The following is a 12,693-nucleotide window of genomic DNA, read 5'->3' on the forward strand; positions in this document are numbered from 1 at the left end:
TGTCAGCTGCTGAGGCCACCATAGTGCCATCACCCCAGGGGGGCTCAGCGGTTTGGACATTTTTTAGTGTGTCTGCCTGAGATCGGGCAATGCCATCTGTTCTCTCTGCCTCAAAAAATTGAGCCGTGGAAAGGCCAACACTCATGTAGGGACAAGTGCCTTACGAAGGCACCTGCAGAAAAGGCACAAACTGCAATGGGAAGAGCACCTGAGCAAAAGCAGCACACAAAAGAAAAGTGACAAGGGTCCACCTGACCACGCGGTGGTGATGTGATGATTACTTGACGTCGGACGTAGGCAGGCTAGGAGGAGTCAAGGAAGGTTATTGCGCTGGTAACCTTCTTCTTCCATTTAGCTGCAGTGCACCGCGCGTCACCAGCTCCCTAGCGGTTATGTCTTTCTTCTGACTGCACCCCCCTTCTTCTACTTGCTGGTATGCACCCAGGGCGGCCGCCCTGTCCGCACTGCCCAAGTAACGGCCCTGGCGCCAAGCTTTGGCACTACACGTAGCAACAGACGCCAAAAAGCCCCGCTTTGGAGTTGAATTGCTTTTCTTTGTAAACTGAGAATACCCTACTGCTACTATTTTGACTTAGTTATCACATTTCTGTTACATAACATGCTTTTCACACTTGGAGTAATAATATTCTTGTTATCCCTAGACCTGTGCAGTGACGTGACCTCTTAGTAACGTAGAAGTTGCGCTCCTCCCGCAGACAATACATCACACTGATGTGATCTTTCCTACTAGCCGAAATACCCTTTCCTAGTTAGTAAACCAGTTTTCTTTCATCATCATGAATATGTAAATCGGCAGGCACCGCCCCCTGGCTGAGGCAGGGGAAATTCTGACTGTCGCAGCGCTGTCAGTCAGTCGCCTCTTGGCTGAGGATCTGCTCGCTGCTGCTGTGTCTTCCCCAGGCGGCGGGGCAGGACGGGGTTAATCCTGTGTGTTTCTCTCCTGCTGTTTCATTTCTCATCATTTCCTGAAAGCTGCCAGCCTCCTTCTGCGGAAAACTTCCTGGCTGGACTTTCCAGCGTTCAGCTGCTAGTCGGACAGCGCACGCTATAGAAGCTCTACTGTCCCTGCTCAGCTCTGCATGGACAGCCTGTGACATCTGCCTTGTCCCCGCCATGTATGAGCTCATGGAGCGCACAGGTAAGCTTGGAAGGTGTTTGTCACACACTTATAGATCTCTTTATCCTATTTTAAAGCGGACCTGAACTCAGAACGTCCTCTCTGCTCAAAGTTAAGCTCTTTGTTACGGCTGATACAAATCCTGCAATAAATTAGCAGTGTGTCTACTTCCTGCTTTCATGGAAGCAGACATTGGGTTAACATCCTGTGTTAACATATTAGCTGCTCTGCCTGGCAGAGAGGATTCCTGAGCTGACAGCTGAAGAGATCAAATTTCAGTGGTGATTAGTCACAGATGAGCGGGGGATTAGACAGGCTAAACTCTCTATACACGTACAGGGTGTACTTCTCTATGTTTTGTTTTCGTCCCATGCAAGAGCCCACTTTAAAGGGTTTTAATTTTAAAATGTTCAATTTTGATACGTGTAGTAGACCTATATTTTCCAAATGTCTCATCTGATAAGACAGTTGAAGTTAATGGACTGTTTTTAACTGGTGTGATGCTTGCATAGATGTCAACCTCTTATTGGATATAACTGCCACTGAACAGTCACAGTTGAACTCCACATGTCCCTATGGATTTGGGTGTTTACCAAGCACAGTTCAAGCTGTTTTTAACCTAGCAAAGGATCCGCAACAGGCAGTGCCTCTTGTGTCTCTGGATAGCTGTGTGTGACAGTTCTGCAACAGGCAGTGCCTCTTGTGTCTTTGGATAGCTGTGTGTGATGGTTCTGCAACAGACTTGTGACCCTGGATAGCTGTGTGTGTCGGTTCTGTAACAGACAGTGCCCACCGCCCCTTGTGTCTCTGGATAGCTGCCTCTGGATAGCTGCGTGTGATGGTTCTGCAATAGACAGTGCCTCTTGTGTCCCTGAATCGCTGTGTGTGATGGTTCTGCAACAGACAGTGCCTCTTGTGCCTCTGGATAGCTGTGTGTGATGGTTCTGCAACAGACAGTGCCTCTTGTGCCTCTGGATAGCTGAGTGTGATGGTTCTGCAACAGACAGTGCCTCTTGTGTCTCTGGATAGCTGCATGTGACAGTTCTGCAACAGACGGTGCCTCTTGTGTACCTGGATAGCTGTGTGACAATTTTGCAACAGACTTGTGACCCTGGATAGCTGTGTGTGTCGTTTCTGTAACAGACAGTGCCTTTCGTGTCTCTGGATAGCTGTGTGTGTGACAGTTCTGCAACAGACAGTGTCTCCTGTGTCTCTGGATAGCTGCAAGTGACAGTTCTGCAACAGAGGTTGCCTCCTGTGTCTCTAGAAAGCTGTGTATGACAGTTTTGCAACAGACAGTGTCTCCTGTGTCTCTGGATAGCTGCAAGTGACAGTTCTGCAACAGAGGTTTCCTCCTGTGTCTCTAGAAAGCTGTGTTTGACGGTTCTGCAACAGACAGTGCCTCCTGTGTCTCTGGATAGCTGCAAGTGACAGTTCTGCAACAGAGGTTTCTTCCTGTGTCTCTAGAAAGCTGTGTATGACGGTTCTGCAACAGACAGTGCCTCTTGTGTCTCTGGATAGCTGCAAGTGACAGTTCTGCAACAGAGGTTTCCTCCTGTGTCTCTAGAAAGCTGTGTATGACGGTTCTGCAACAGAGGTTTCCTCCTGTGTCTCTAGAAAGCTGTGTATGACGGTTCTGCAACAGACAGTGCCTCCTGTGTCTCTGGATAGCTGTGCGTAACAGTTCTGCAACAGACAGTGCCTCTTGTGTCTCTGGATAGCTGTGAGTGACAGTTCTGCAACAGATTGAGGACTATTCCACTCTATGCTGGACCAACTGAAGCTGAGAGCTCACACTGTCTATGGGACAGAGCATGCAATATCTAACCTGGTAATTATCGTACAAGTTAGTAAAGTCTGCTAAATACATCTAATTTTGATTGGCCAATTTCACCCCTTCCATGTAATATGAGAGCTTACCTGCACAATCTGTTCATAGTATTCAAAATCTGTTGGCCGCCATGCGACATGGAGGTGGTAAAATTGGTCAATCACTGGCAAGTCAAAATTGGATGCGTGTACCAGGCTTAACTACCATTGCGATATCACAATGGACATTCCTGTCTCTGGTGCAAATTGACAGTGGGAACGGGTCTATAGGAAAGCATGGGTCCAGTTTACATGTCCTACAGGTTGGCAAGAGCAGTGTCACACTGCCATTCCTTTCTGCATGTGTGACATCGACCTAAGTGCCAATAATTACGCATGGAACTAGATGGGAGGTTTCTAAGCTGTCTGCACTTCCAGGCATGTGAAGAGCAAATTTCAGCTTCAAGCAGTTTTGGCAATTCATTGCTGGCTGCTAACTGAGATGGAAAGATACTATCTCATAACCTAAACTTTATTATTATTATTATTGCTTTATAAAGTGCCAACATATTCCGTGGCGCTGTACAAAGAAGAAACGACCATGGTGTACACAATAGTACAGACAATAGTGTACACCAATATACAAAATACAGAAATGGTGACAAAATACAGAATCCATACAGAATTGGTAATTACAGTGATAAAAGTAACATGATGAATAAAATGTACAGGGAATCCCCAACTTACAAATGACGCGCCGATACGAACGGCATGGATATTGTGTTGCTATGGTAACAAGAAAAAAAAAGTTTTCAAAATGGACTTGTAGTTTTTGAGAAAATGGATTTTAAAAAATTCAAAGAAAAAATGGCTTTTAAACTCGTATAAGCAGGTACAGGGGCAGAGGTGACACAGAGGGGGACACTGGAGGCATAGGGGGACACAGAGGAGGGGACAGAGATGACAGAGATGGCACAGTGTTCTGACTTACAAACAAATTCAGGTTAAGAACGAACCTACAGTCCCTATCTCGTTCGTTAACCCGGGGACTACCCGTATAATGAATTCCAAGACATAAAAGGCTGAGAGAGTCATGCCCTCGCAAGCTTACAATCTAACGGAATAGGGGGGAACAGGATGTGGGGTAGTATACAAAATTACTACCTAGAGGCAGTGTGTTTTAGGTCATGTAGTAGGAGTGCAACTTGGCTTTAGGACAAAGGGGAAGTGACCTAAGCCTAAGATAGAGCGTATGCTTGTCGGAACAAATGAGTTTTGTGAGTGCGTTTACCGGTAACAAAGGTTGGAGAGTGACGGATGTGTTGTGGAAGCACGTGCAAAATCTTGTATACGTAAATGCGAGGAGTTAATTCTAAAGGAAGGGTTTTTTTTACACTTACAAAAAGTCCTGTGAAGCACTGATGGACACCAATCACCCACAGCATTAGTGAAGTGAACAACATTGACTATCCCATCCCAATGGCACCTGTCATGAGGTGAGACCTATGAGGAAGTGATCAGCCAGGTCTTGACGGCGATGTGTTGGAAGCAGGAAAAATAAGCACTGATTAGGATCTGAGTAACTTTAACGAGCTATATTGTCATGGCTACACAACTGCGGCAGAGCGTCTCTGACATGTCAGGGTTAGACATTTGCATTGGGGCCCATATCTTTTTAGCAATGCCACTGGGTAGAATTATTACTGAGGTCCTGGTATCAGGCAGATTGGCCATCAGCTCTGCAGGTCTTTTGGGTGAGGCAGTGAGCTGATTAACCTTTTCGGGACTGGCCACCAGGCATTTTGCGCGGGAAGGGGGTGCGCGCGTTTGGGGGGGTCAGGCGGCCGGATGCCGTCTGTGGCTGCCTGGATTTGTGTCCCCCCATGGTGGCCTGGGCCCCCCCTTCTGCCAGCAGCCTTCACTTACCTTCCAGGCTCCAGCGATGAGCCGCACGGAACCCTCTTCTCCAGCCGGCATCTCCGTTCTGTCTGACGATCAGTTCTGGGTCGCGGCTTGATGACGTCAGACGGAGCGGAGATGCCGGCCAGAGCGGAGGGGGCGCCGATCGTCGCTGGAACGGCAGGGAGGTGAGTGGATCCTCTTCTTTCTCCCCCCTGCCGCCGCAGCTGTCAAACTGATCACTACGATCCGACGGCGATCGTAGTGATCATGTGATCAGCAGCCATACGCGATGGCTGCTGATCACTCGGGGGAGATGTCGGCTGTCATATGACAGCTTAATCTCCCCCTCCGGGTGCGCACGATCGCGTCGGGAGCGGAAACTGCGGGCCGGCGTAGATCCTACGCCGCATCAGGCTAGAACAGCCACAAGTGCGGCGTAGGATCTCATAGAGGCGGTCCCGAAAAGGTTAAAGAGGAACTGTAGTGAAAATAACCTAATGAATAAAATTGCTTATTGTTTACATTATTCTTTTTATAGATTATTTAGTCAGTGTTTGCCCATTGTAAAATCTTTCCTCTCCCTGATTTACTTTCTGAAATGTATCACTGGTGGTGAAATCTTTAGGTCTGCCAGGTGATCTGTGTGGAATGTTTGTGTACTGAGAGTTCAATAGCATACCTTCCAACTTTTTGAGATGAGAAAGAGGGACACTTAAGCCATGCCCCTGCCACACCCCTAACCACGCCCAATCACACCTCTAGTCACACATACCATAAAGATTTCATAAGAAAAATATGTTGTATAATTCAAACCACACTGGTCCTTTCTATCCTGGTTCATTTTCCTTCATATTAACATTTTAAAATCAGTAATATATCAATTTAAAGGATGGGAATAAAGTTTAGAGTCAGTCAAACACATTTTTAGTAGAGAAATATATATATTTACATAGAAAGAGGGACAAAGTCCTGAAAGAGGAACAAATGAGGAGGAAAGAGGGACAGGGCTCCCAAAGTGGGACTGTCCCTCCAAAAGAGGGACAGTTGGGAGCTATGGTATAGTGGGAGATAATGCTTGCTTGACAGTTATTTCCCACAATGCAACGAGGATCACAGACAGGAAAGTGTCAGGACCATGATCATGACATCACACTGTGGGAGGGGTTTCACCACAATAACAGCCGTACAGACTTCCCTGATGTTCTATTTGAGAAAAGATAAAGATTTCTTGTGGGAAAGGGGGTATCAGCATGCTGATTGGAATGAAGTTCAATCCTGGGTTAAAGTTCCTCTTTAAAGTTGGGAAAACGGCACAGACTCCGAATGTATAGGAGAGAATTGTATAATGAGCGTACTGCTTGTCTATATGCTTGTAGGAGATCCCTTGTATATAACCACAGAGGGCCAGGCTGGTACCTCTGGAGAGGTCGGTTACCCGGGAAACCTCACAAACTCTCTTGTCGCTTCTTGGCAGATGGAAACTCTCCGGTAGTAATTATGGAACTTTGTATAAATAGCTGAGCTCTAGTAATGTAAAAACAGATAAGCTCTGAAGCCCAGTTCCTGGTAGCTGCAAGGTGGAACAGCAAACAGTCTCCTGATGGCTATAAATGGACAAAGGCTACATTTCTGGCATTCCTTGGCTCAGAACTCATAGAATCACTCAGCCTGCATGGAGTTTCAGCTCTTGTCCGGTAAATGGTCAATGCTGACAGTCTGAGAGCTGCATTCCAGTCATGCTGTGTCATTAGATAGGAGTCTTCCAGCTTTGGGATCATTCCCATGAATTCCTTGATGCATGTTTTCTATCAGGAGTAGTTCAGGAGTGTAATTTTGCCTTCTTAAAAACAGAAGGTGGTAATTAAAGTGGACCTGAACTTAGAACTTCCTCTCTGCTCTAAAAGATACACAACAGCACAATAACCTTTTTAAAGAATAAAACATTTCTTTGTTACAGCTGATAAAAATCCTGCAATAATTCTGCATTGTGTCTACTTCCTGCTTTCATGGAAGCAGACATAGGGGCTTGATTCACAAAACGGTGCTAACTGTTAGCATGGCTTTTCACATGTTTTAGCACATTTCCGCGCTTTTCACAGTGTGCTAACGGTTAGCACCGTTTTGTGAGTCAAACCCATAGGGTTAACATCCTGTGTTTACAAATTACACTTGTGATTAGTCACAGATGAGAGGAAATTTATACAGGCTACACTCTAAATACATACAGGGTGCATTTGTCTGTGTTTTTCCTTCTGTCCTGTGCAAGAGTTCAGGTCCACTTTATGGGAGCAACTGTGGTTACCCACAATGCACCTCTGATGAATATGCAAATGATCTCTTTATACCCCTGAAGACAGGCTTACATCCAGAACCGCTGGTATATAGCAAGCCTATAACTAATACATTTTACAGAGCTACATCAACCCAACATGCAGACAGCCTGTTTCGGACTGTTGTTCCTCATCAGTGCTTGGCAGGGATTGATATGGCTCTATCAGATAGTGCTTGGACCAGTACAACAGAGTTCGAAAGCAGCTCAGGGTGACTCAGAACCACTAGGAAAGTATAGGGGACTAAAAGAGACCGAAAAGCTCTCCTACAAAGCAGCACTCAATGTAATTTGCCTTTTTAGAGGACAACATATGTAAACCTAGTAGGACAACATAGTAAATGAATATGGAGGCTGCCATATTTATTTACTTTTAAATAATACCAGTCGCACGGCAGCCCTGCTGATCTATTAGGCGGCAGTAGTGTCTGAATAACACCAGGGACAAGCATGCAGCTAATCTTGTCAGAACTGACAATAATGTCAGAAACACCTGATCTGTTGCATGCTTGTTCAGGGCCTATGGCTGAAAGTATAAGAGGATCAGCGGGATAGCCAGGCAACTGGTATTACTAAAAAGAAATTAGTATGGCAGCCTCTAAAAATTGTTTTCGAAAACAAAGAAAACAACATGAGGAGATGGACTAGTCCAAAACCTGTCGGTTGCTTACTTTTACTCGTTGGAGTGGTCCTTTTAAGAATTAGGAGTTTAATGGTATGTTAGAACTTCCATGTTGATCAGAGAGTAGTCAGAGGATGAGTGGCACCTCTGTGAGTACACTTATTCCCTAAAGTCTTGTTTTTGATGTAAAGTACAGTAGAATGTATTTTCTGTGAATACTGGAGAAGGGATGGGATGAAAGGCCAGCTTTCCCCATGACAATGGGACTTTCCCTCTTGACCTTTGGCCCAGTTGTATTTCTCTTGTTGCTGAGATGACAAAGTCACAAGACTGAAACATGCAACAGTAACAAGCAAACTTCAGCCACCCAGCACTGCCAATCAGAGTCCTTTTCCTTTCATCTCCAGTTCTGATTACTTGAAAGGCTATTGGTTTGTCAGAAGCTTTGCATATCTGCATTGATTTGTTTGAACTATAAAGGCTTGCCTTTACCCCTCAGATCTAAAAATAAGATTAAAACAAAACAAAAAAAACGGACACATTTTTAATACTGTTTCAATATAATTGTGTCCTATAACTTTAAAGTAAATCTGTTTGCTAGAGCAATAAGGAAGTGGCTGATTTTATTACCCCTGTAAAATGCTGGTTTCCTGGTCATCCTGCTGAACTATTGGCTCATACAACAAACTCTTTTGGGAAAAGCAAGGCCCAAGGCACAAGCTTAGTGCAAGCTGCATTTTTCCTGCATTGGGGTTAAAGTGGACCTGAACTCTTGCACAGGACAGAAGGAAAACAGAGAGAAATGCACCCTGTATGTATTTAGAGAGATTAGCCTGTCTCCCCCTCATCATATGTGGAGTGTGTTACTGGTACTGCACACTGAATGGGAGGGAGTCTGTAGGACAAGGGAAGTATAGTATTCCTTTTTTTTTCTGCTCTCAAAGCCTTAGTTCACACTTACGTTTTGGCATGCAAACGGATCGGATCAGGACCGGATCTGGTCCGTTTGCATCAGGCATGCATCAGGCTGCCATCCGGATCCGTGTGGGAAAAATAGCGAAATTACTATTAAAATTGTTGGGGTCAGCAGAAGGTGCATCTGGTGCACCTGTAGAATCAGGTTCCTCCGCTGTTTAGGCCTCACCTCCACCTCCGACATACTGCCAAACAGCTCCAGCACGTTAGTCGCTGCTGCTCCACTCCAGAAATGCTGGGCCCATGTGTCCCCATTCGGAATGGCCGCTAGAATACGCATAGGAAGTGGGGTAGAACTTCAGGTGTTTGTATCCAGTGTGTTCTGTGCTTTCCGTTCCCCATAGGTTTCTATATCCTGATGGTGCAGTCAGGCTCCGGTCCGGGTGCGTGGGCCGGATGATCCGGACCCGAAAAATAGCGCATGTTGGAAAAGTGTCCAGAGTCCGGATCCGATCCGGCTCTGTTCTGTACGGAACGTACGCATGTGAACGTCCGCATAGACTTTGCATTGCTATGCGGAACGTACGTTCCGTTTCTACAGTATACGGTCCGGATCCGATCAGGCGAATCCGGACAGGGAACGCTAATGTGAACCAGGCCTTATACAGACTAGAAAAGGTATTTTAAAAGAACAAACAAATATTCTTCACTGCTTTAATTAAACCCATATGCCTGTGTTACTCAGTGCAGATCCCAGTCCTTGCCAGTGCATGCAGTGACTTGCCTTACTTTCCATGCAAGCACCTTATTGCTACTGTGCTGTAGTCTGCTTATCTGCTGTCTCCATCCCGGGTCTGGCTGTGTGACCTGTGCTGTAGATTTATACATAAATGGCTCATAATTGGATGTACAGAAAGTCCTGACTGTTCCCACAAGCAGTTTCACCTGAATGTTGACATTTCTGTGCTCAGAAGTTACACTTCCCCCTTTCTGGCTCACTTGTGAAATGTGTGTTCAGTAAAGGGATACTGAAAGTAATTCTCAGAACATTTTTGGAATACCAGCTGCAGTCGTGCATTGTAGTCAGTAGGTTTGGTCTGGAGTTTCTGAATAAATGACTTGCTATGCTATGAGCAGTGTGGAACTCTGCAGAATTGTGGCTGCAATGCTGACCACAAAGAGATGTTTTCTAGCAGGAGGAGGGGGGAAGGAGGTGGGTAGAGTCATGTGATGGCTCTGTGTTGGGAAAGCAACTCTTGAACTCCTGGCAGCTCCGTACTTTCTGCCCGGATTTCTGGGTCAAGTGATTGACCTTTACAGAGTTATTTTTTCTGGGACATCAAATTTGAAAATGTGAATAATTTACTAGACCCCATTCATCTTTACTAATCATTCACAACAATTGCTGAGAGGGTGAACTGAAAGGACAACTGAAGTGAGAGGGATATGGTGGCTGCCATATTTATTTATTTTTAAACAATACCAGTCGCCTGGCAGCCCTGCTGATCTATTTGGCTGCAGTAGTGTCTGAATAACACCAGAAACAAGCATGTCGCTAATCTTGTCAGTTCTAAAATACATCTGCATCTGATTCATGGAAACAGACATATTGTTTACAGCCTGTACTTTCAAACGGGCTTATCTGCCACAGGCTGTCATGTGACACAGGGGGAGATCAAATTACAATTAGTGATTAGACGCAAATGAGGGGGGATGACACAGGATAAACTCTAAATACATACAGGATGCATTTCTGTTGTTTTCCTTGTGTCCTGTGCAAGAGTTCAGGTCCACTTTAAGGCTTTAATGTGTTTAGTTCCAGATGTATAATCTCCATTTATTGCCAGTTTTATTTAGATAACCTTTTATGCTTTCTTGCAGTTAGTGAGAAACGACAAGTTCTAGCGTTCCCCACTGACAGGCTTTAGCCCACCTGCCCTGAGTTCTCGCTGTTTCAGCTGTTGTGTTTGGAGATATGTCCGGTTATACCCCTTATTTTCGTGTTTTTTTATAACCACTTCCTCCCCATCACAAGTGCAGAAAAAGTGAGACACTCTGGGGAGCCGTGTTCCTGTAAAGCCCCTGCAGCCATCTCTGCCACAACTTCTGCTTTGTTCGGGGAGGAAACTAACTTTGGGTGACTCTAGAGGAGCTGCGTGTCATTGTTGTTCCACTTCAGGGCCGGACAGAGAAGTAGTAGAATTTATGAGCCATCCATTAAGGCAAATTACAGATCCAGCCTAGCCTTTTATAAGTACAGGAAAGATTAAAGAACAACTGTAATGAGAGGTACATGGAGGCTGCCATACTAATTTCCTTTTAAACTATACCAGTTGCTTGGCAACCCTGCTGATCTATTTGGATGCAGTCCAAAAAAGATGAAAGAAGATGGGCATCAGCTGCGTAAAAACCCTTTATTGTGGTCGGGTAGACACAGTGGTTACAGCAGTGGGGGGAAAACAAAGATGTCTGACAGCTGTTTCGCAGAGATTAACTCTGCTTCTTCAGAGTTCCAGAAGAAGCAGAGTTAATCTCTGCGAAACAGCTGTCAGACATCTTTGTTTTCCCCCCACTGCTCTAACCACTGTGTCTACCCAACCACAATAAAGGGTTTTTACGCAGCTGATGCCCATATTCTTTCATCTTTTTTGGACTGCAAGTTGAACGTTTTGTGGAGTACGCTGCCGGTAAGACCATTTGTGGTTTGCATCCTCCCTGCTGCATTTTGGTGCCAGTGCTTTGTTTCTTTACTTTGCATGATCTATTTGGATGCAGTAGTGTCTGAATCACACTAGAAACAAGCATGCAGCTAATGTTGTCAGATCTGACAGTAATGTCAGAAACACTTGATCTGCTGCATGCTTGTTCAGGGGCTATGGCTACATGTATTAGAGGCAGAGGATCAGCAGGAAAGCCGGGTAACTGGTATTGCTTAAAAGGAAATAAATATGGCAGCCTCCATATCCTTCTTGCTTCAGTTGTCCTTTAACAAATATCGTGCAGATATGTTATTTTTAGAAATTGTGCTTTTCCTGCCAGCTATGGTTTTCTGGCGTACCGACGGTCTACAAACTCGCATCTTGTTGCAGGAAGCATCATATGGGCAGAGCGGGAGTTCCTGTCACTTATTTTAAACACCTGAACTAACACAGTGACCGGTGAGAGGATCTGTCATTCCCATCGGTCTCCATTCAGAATACCATGGAATGGTTGTTTAGTGCGCACAAAAAACATGCAAGCTGAAAAAATGATTGCAAAATAAAAGTTTTGTTGCAGGGCTATTACCTACTCAGATAACCGGAGGGGTGAAAATGTTGCTGAATAAGGACTTCATCTTCTTGGATATATAAGGCTTTCCGTGACTCCTTTTTTTTGTTGTTGTCACACTTATTCGAAGCTGAGCGACGTGTTCACAGAAATGTGGGTCAGCCGGTGGTCTCTTGTTTTCTTAGAAGAGCCTTTAATGCTAAGCCCTTCATACACCTATCTAGTGCTGAAGCTACATGTTTGTTCTTTGTTTTTTGGCTTGGACTCGCTCAATCTGATCCTAGAACCCAGACAGGCTTTCTTTAATGGCTGATACACACCATACAATATTCCCATCAGATCGACAGCTTGATCAATCATTTCCAGCATGTCTGATCTACTTCTGTTCAAGAAAGGGATCGATTTTGAGAACAGTACTCACAGGTTTACTATAAAGTGCAAAAGCTCCTTTAAAATGTGTTTTACGCTTATTTCTTATGCGTTATAGTGACGTATGACCTGGCAGCAGAGTGTGATGATAGGGTCATATGCATAGTGCCGCCCCCTGCTCAGTGATGTACTCCCTGATGGGCAAGAAGTGATGGAGCAGAGTGCTCTGTACATGCAGATAGGCACCCAGTATAACAAGTTAGAACTCTTTACTGAAGAAAAACATGCAGAGATAAAACATATACCAACAGTTAATGCAGTTTGCTGAGGCTCCTTTCACAC

The 12,693-nt window shown here is 45.1% G+C and overlaps 1 protein-coding gene across 1 annotated transcript in view; it reads left to right on the forward strand.

Moving 5' to 3' along the window:
• The first annotated feature begins 884 nt into the window (after positions 1-884).
• MAP3K8 (mitogen-activated protein kinase kinase kinase 8) overlaps positions 885-12,693 on the forward strand; it is a 41,100-nt gene continuing 29,291 nt past the window's right edge. The window contains exon 1 of the mRNA XM_068235715.1: positions 885-1,159. Coding sequence (XP_068091816.1) covers positions 1,135-1,159 — 25 coding nt within the window. The 5' untranslated portion in view covers positions 885-1,134. The remainder of the gene's footprint in view (positions 1,160-12,693) is intronic.

The sequence above is a fragment of the Hyperolius riggenbachi genome, chromosome 5 (assembly GCF_040937935.1).
Source record: "Hyperolius riggenbachi isolate aHypRig1 chromosome 5, aHypRig1.pri, whole genome shotgun sequence".
Taxonomy (NCBI): Eukaryota; Metazoa; Chordata; class Amphibia; order Anura; family Hyperoliidae; genus Hyperolius; species Hyperolius riggenbachi.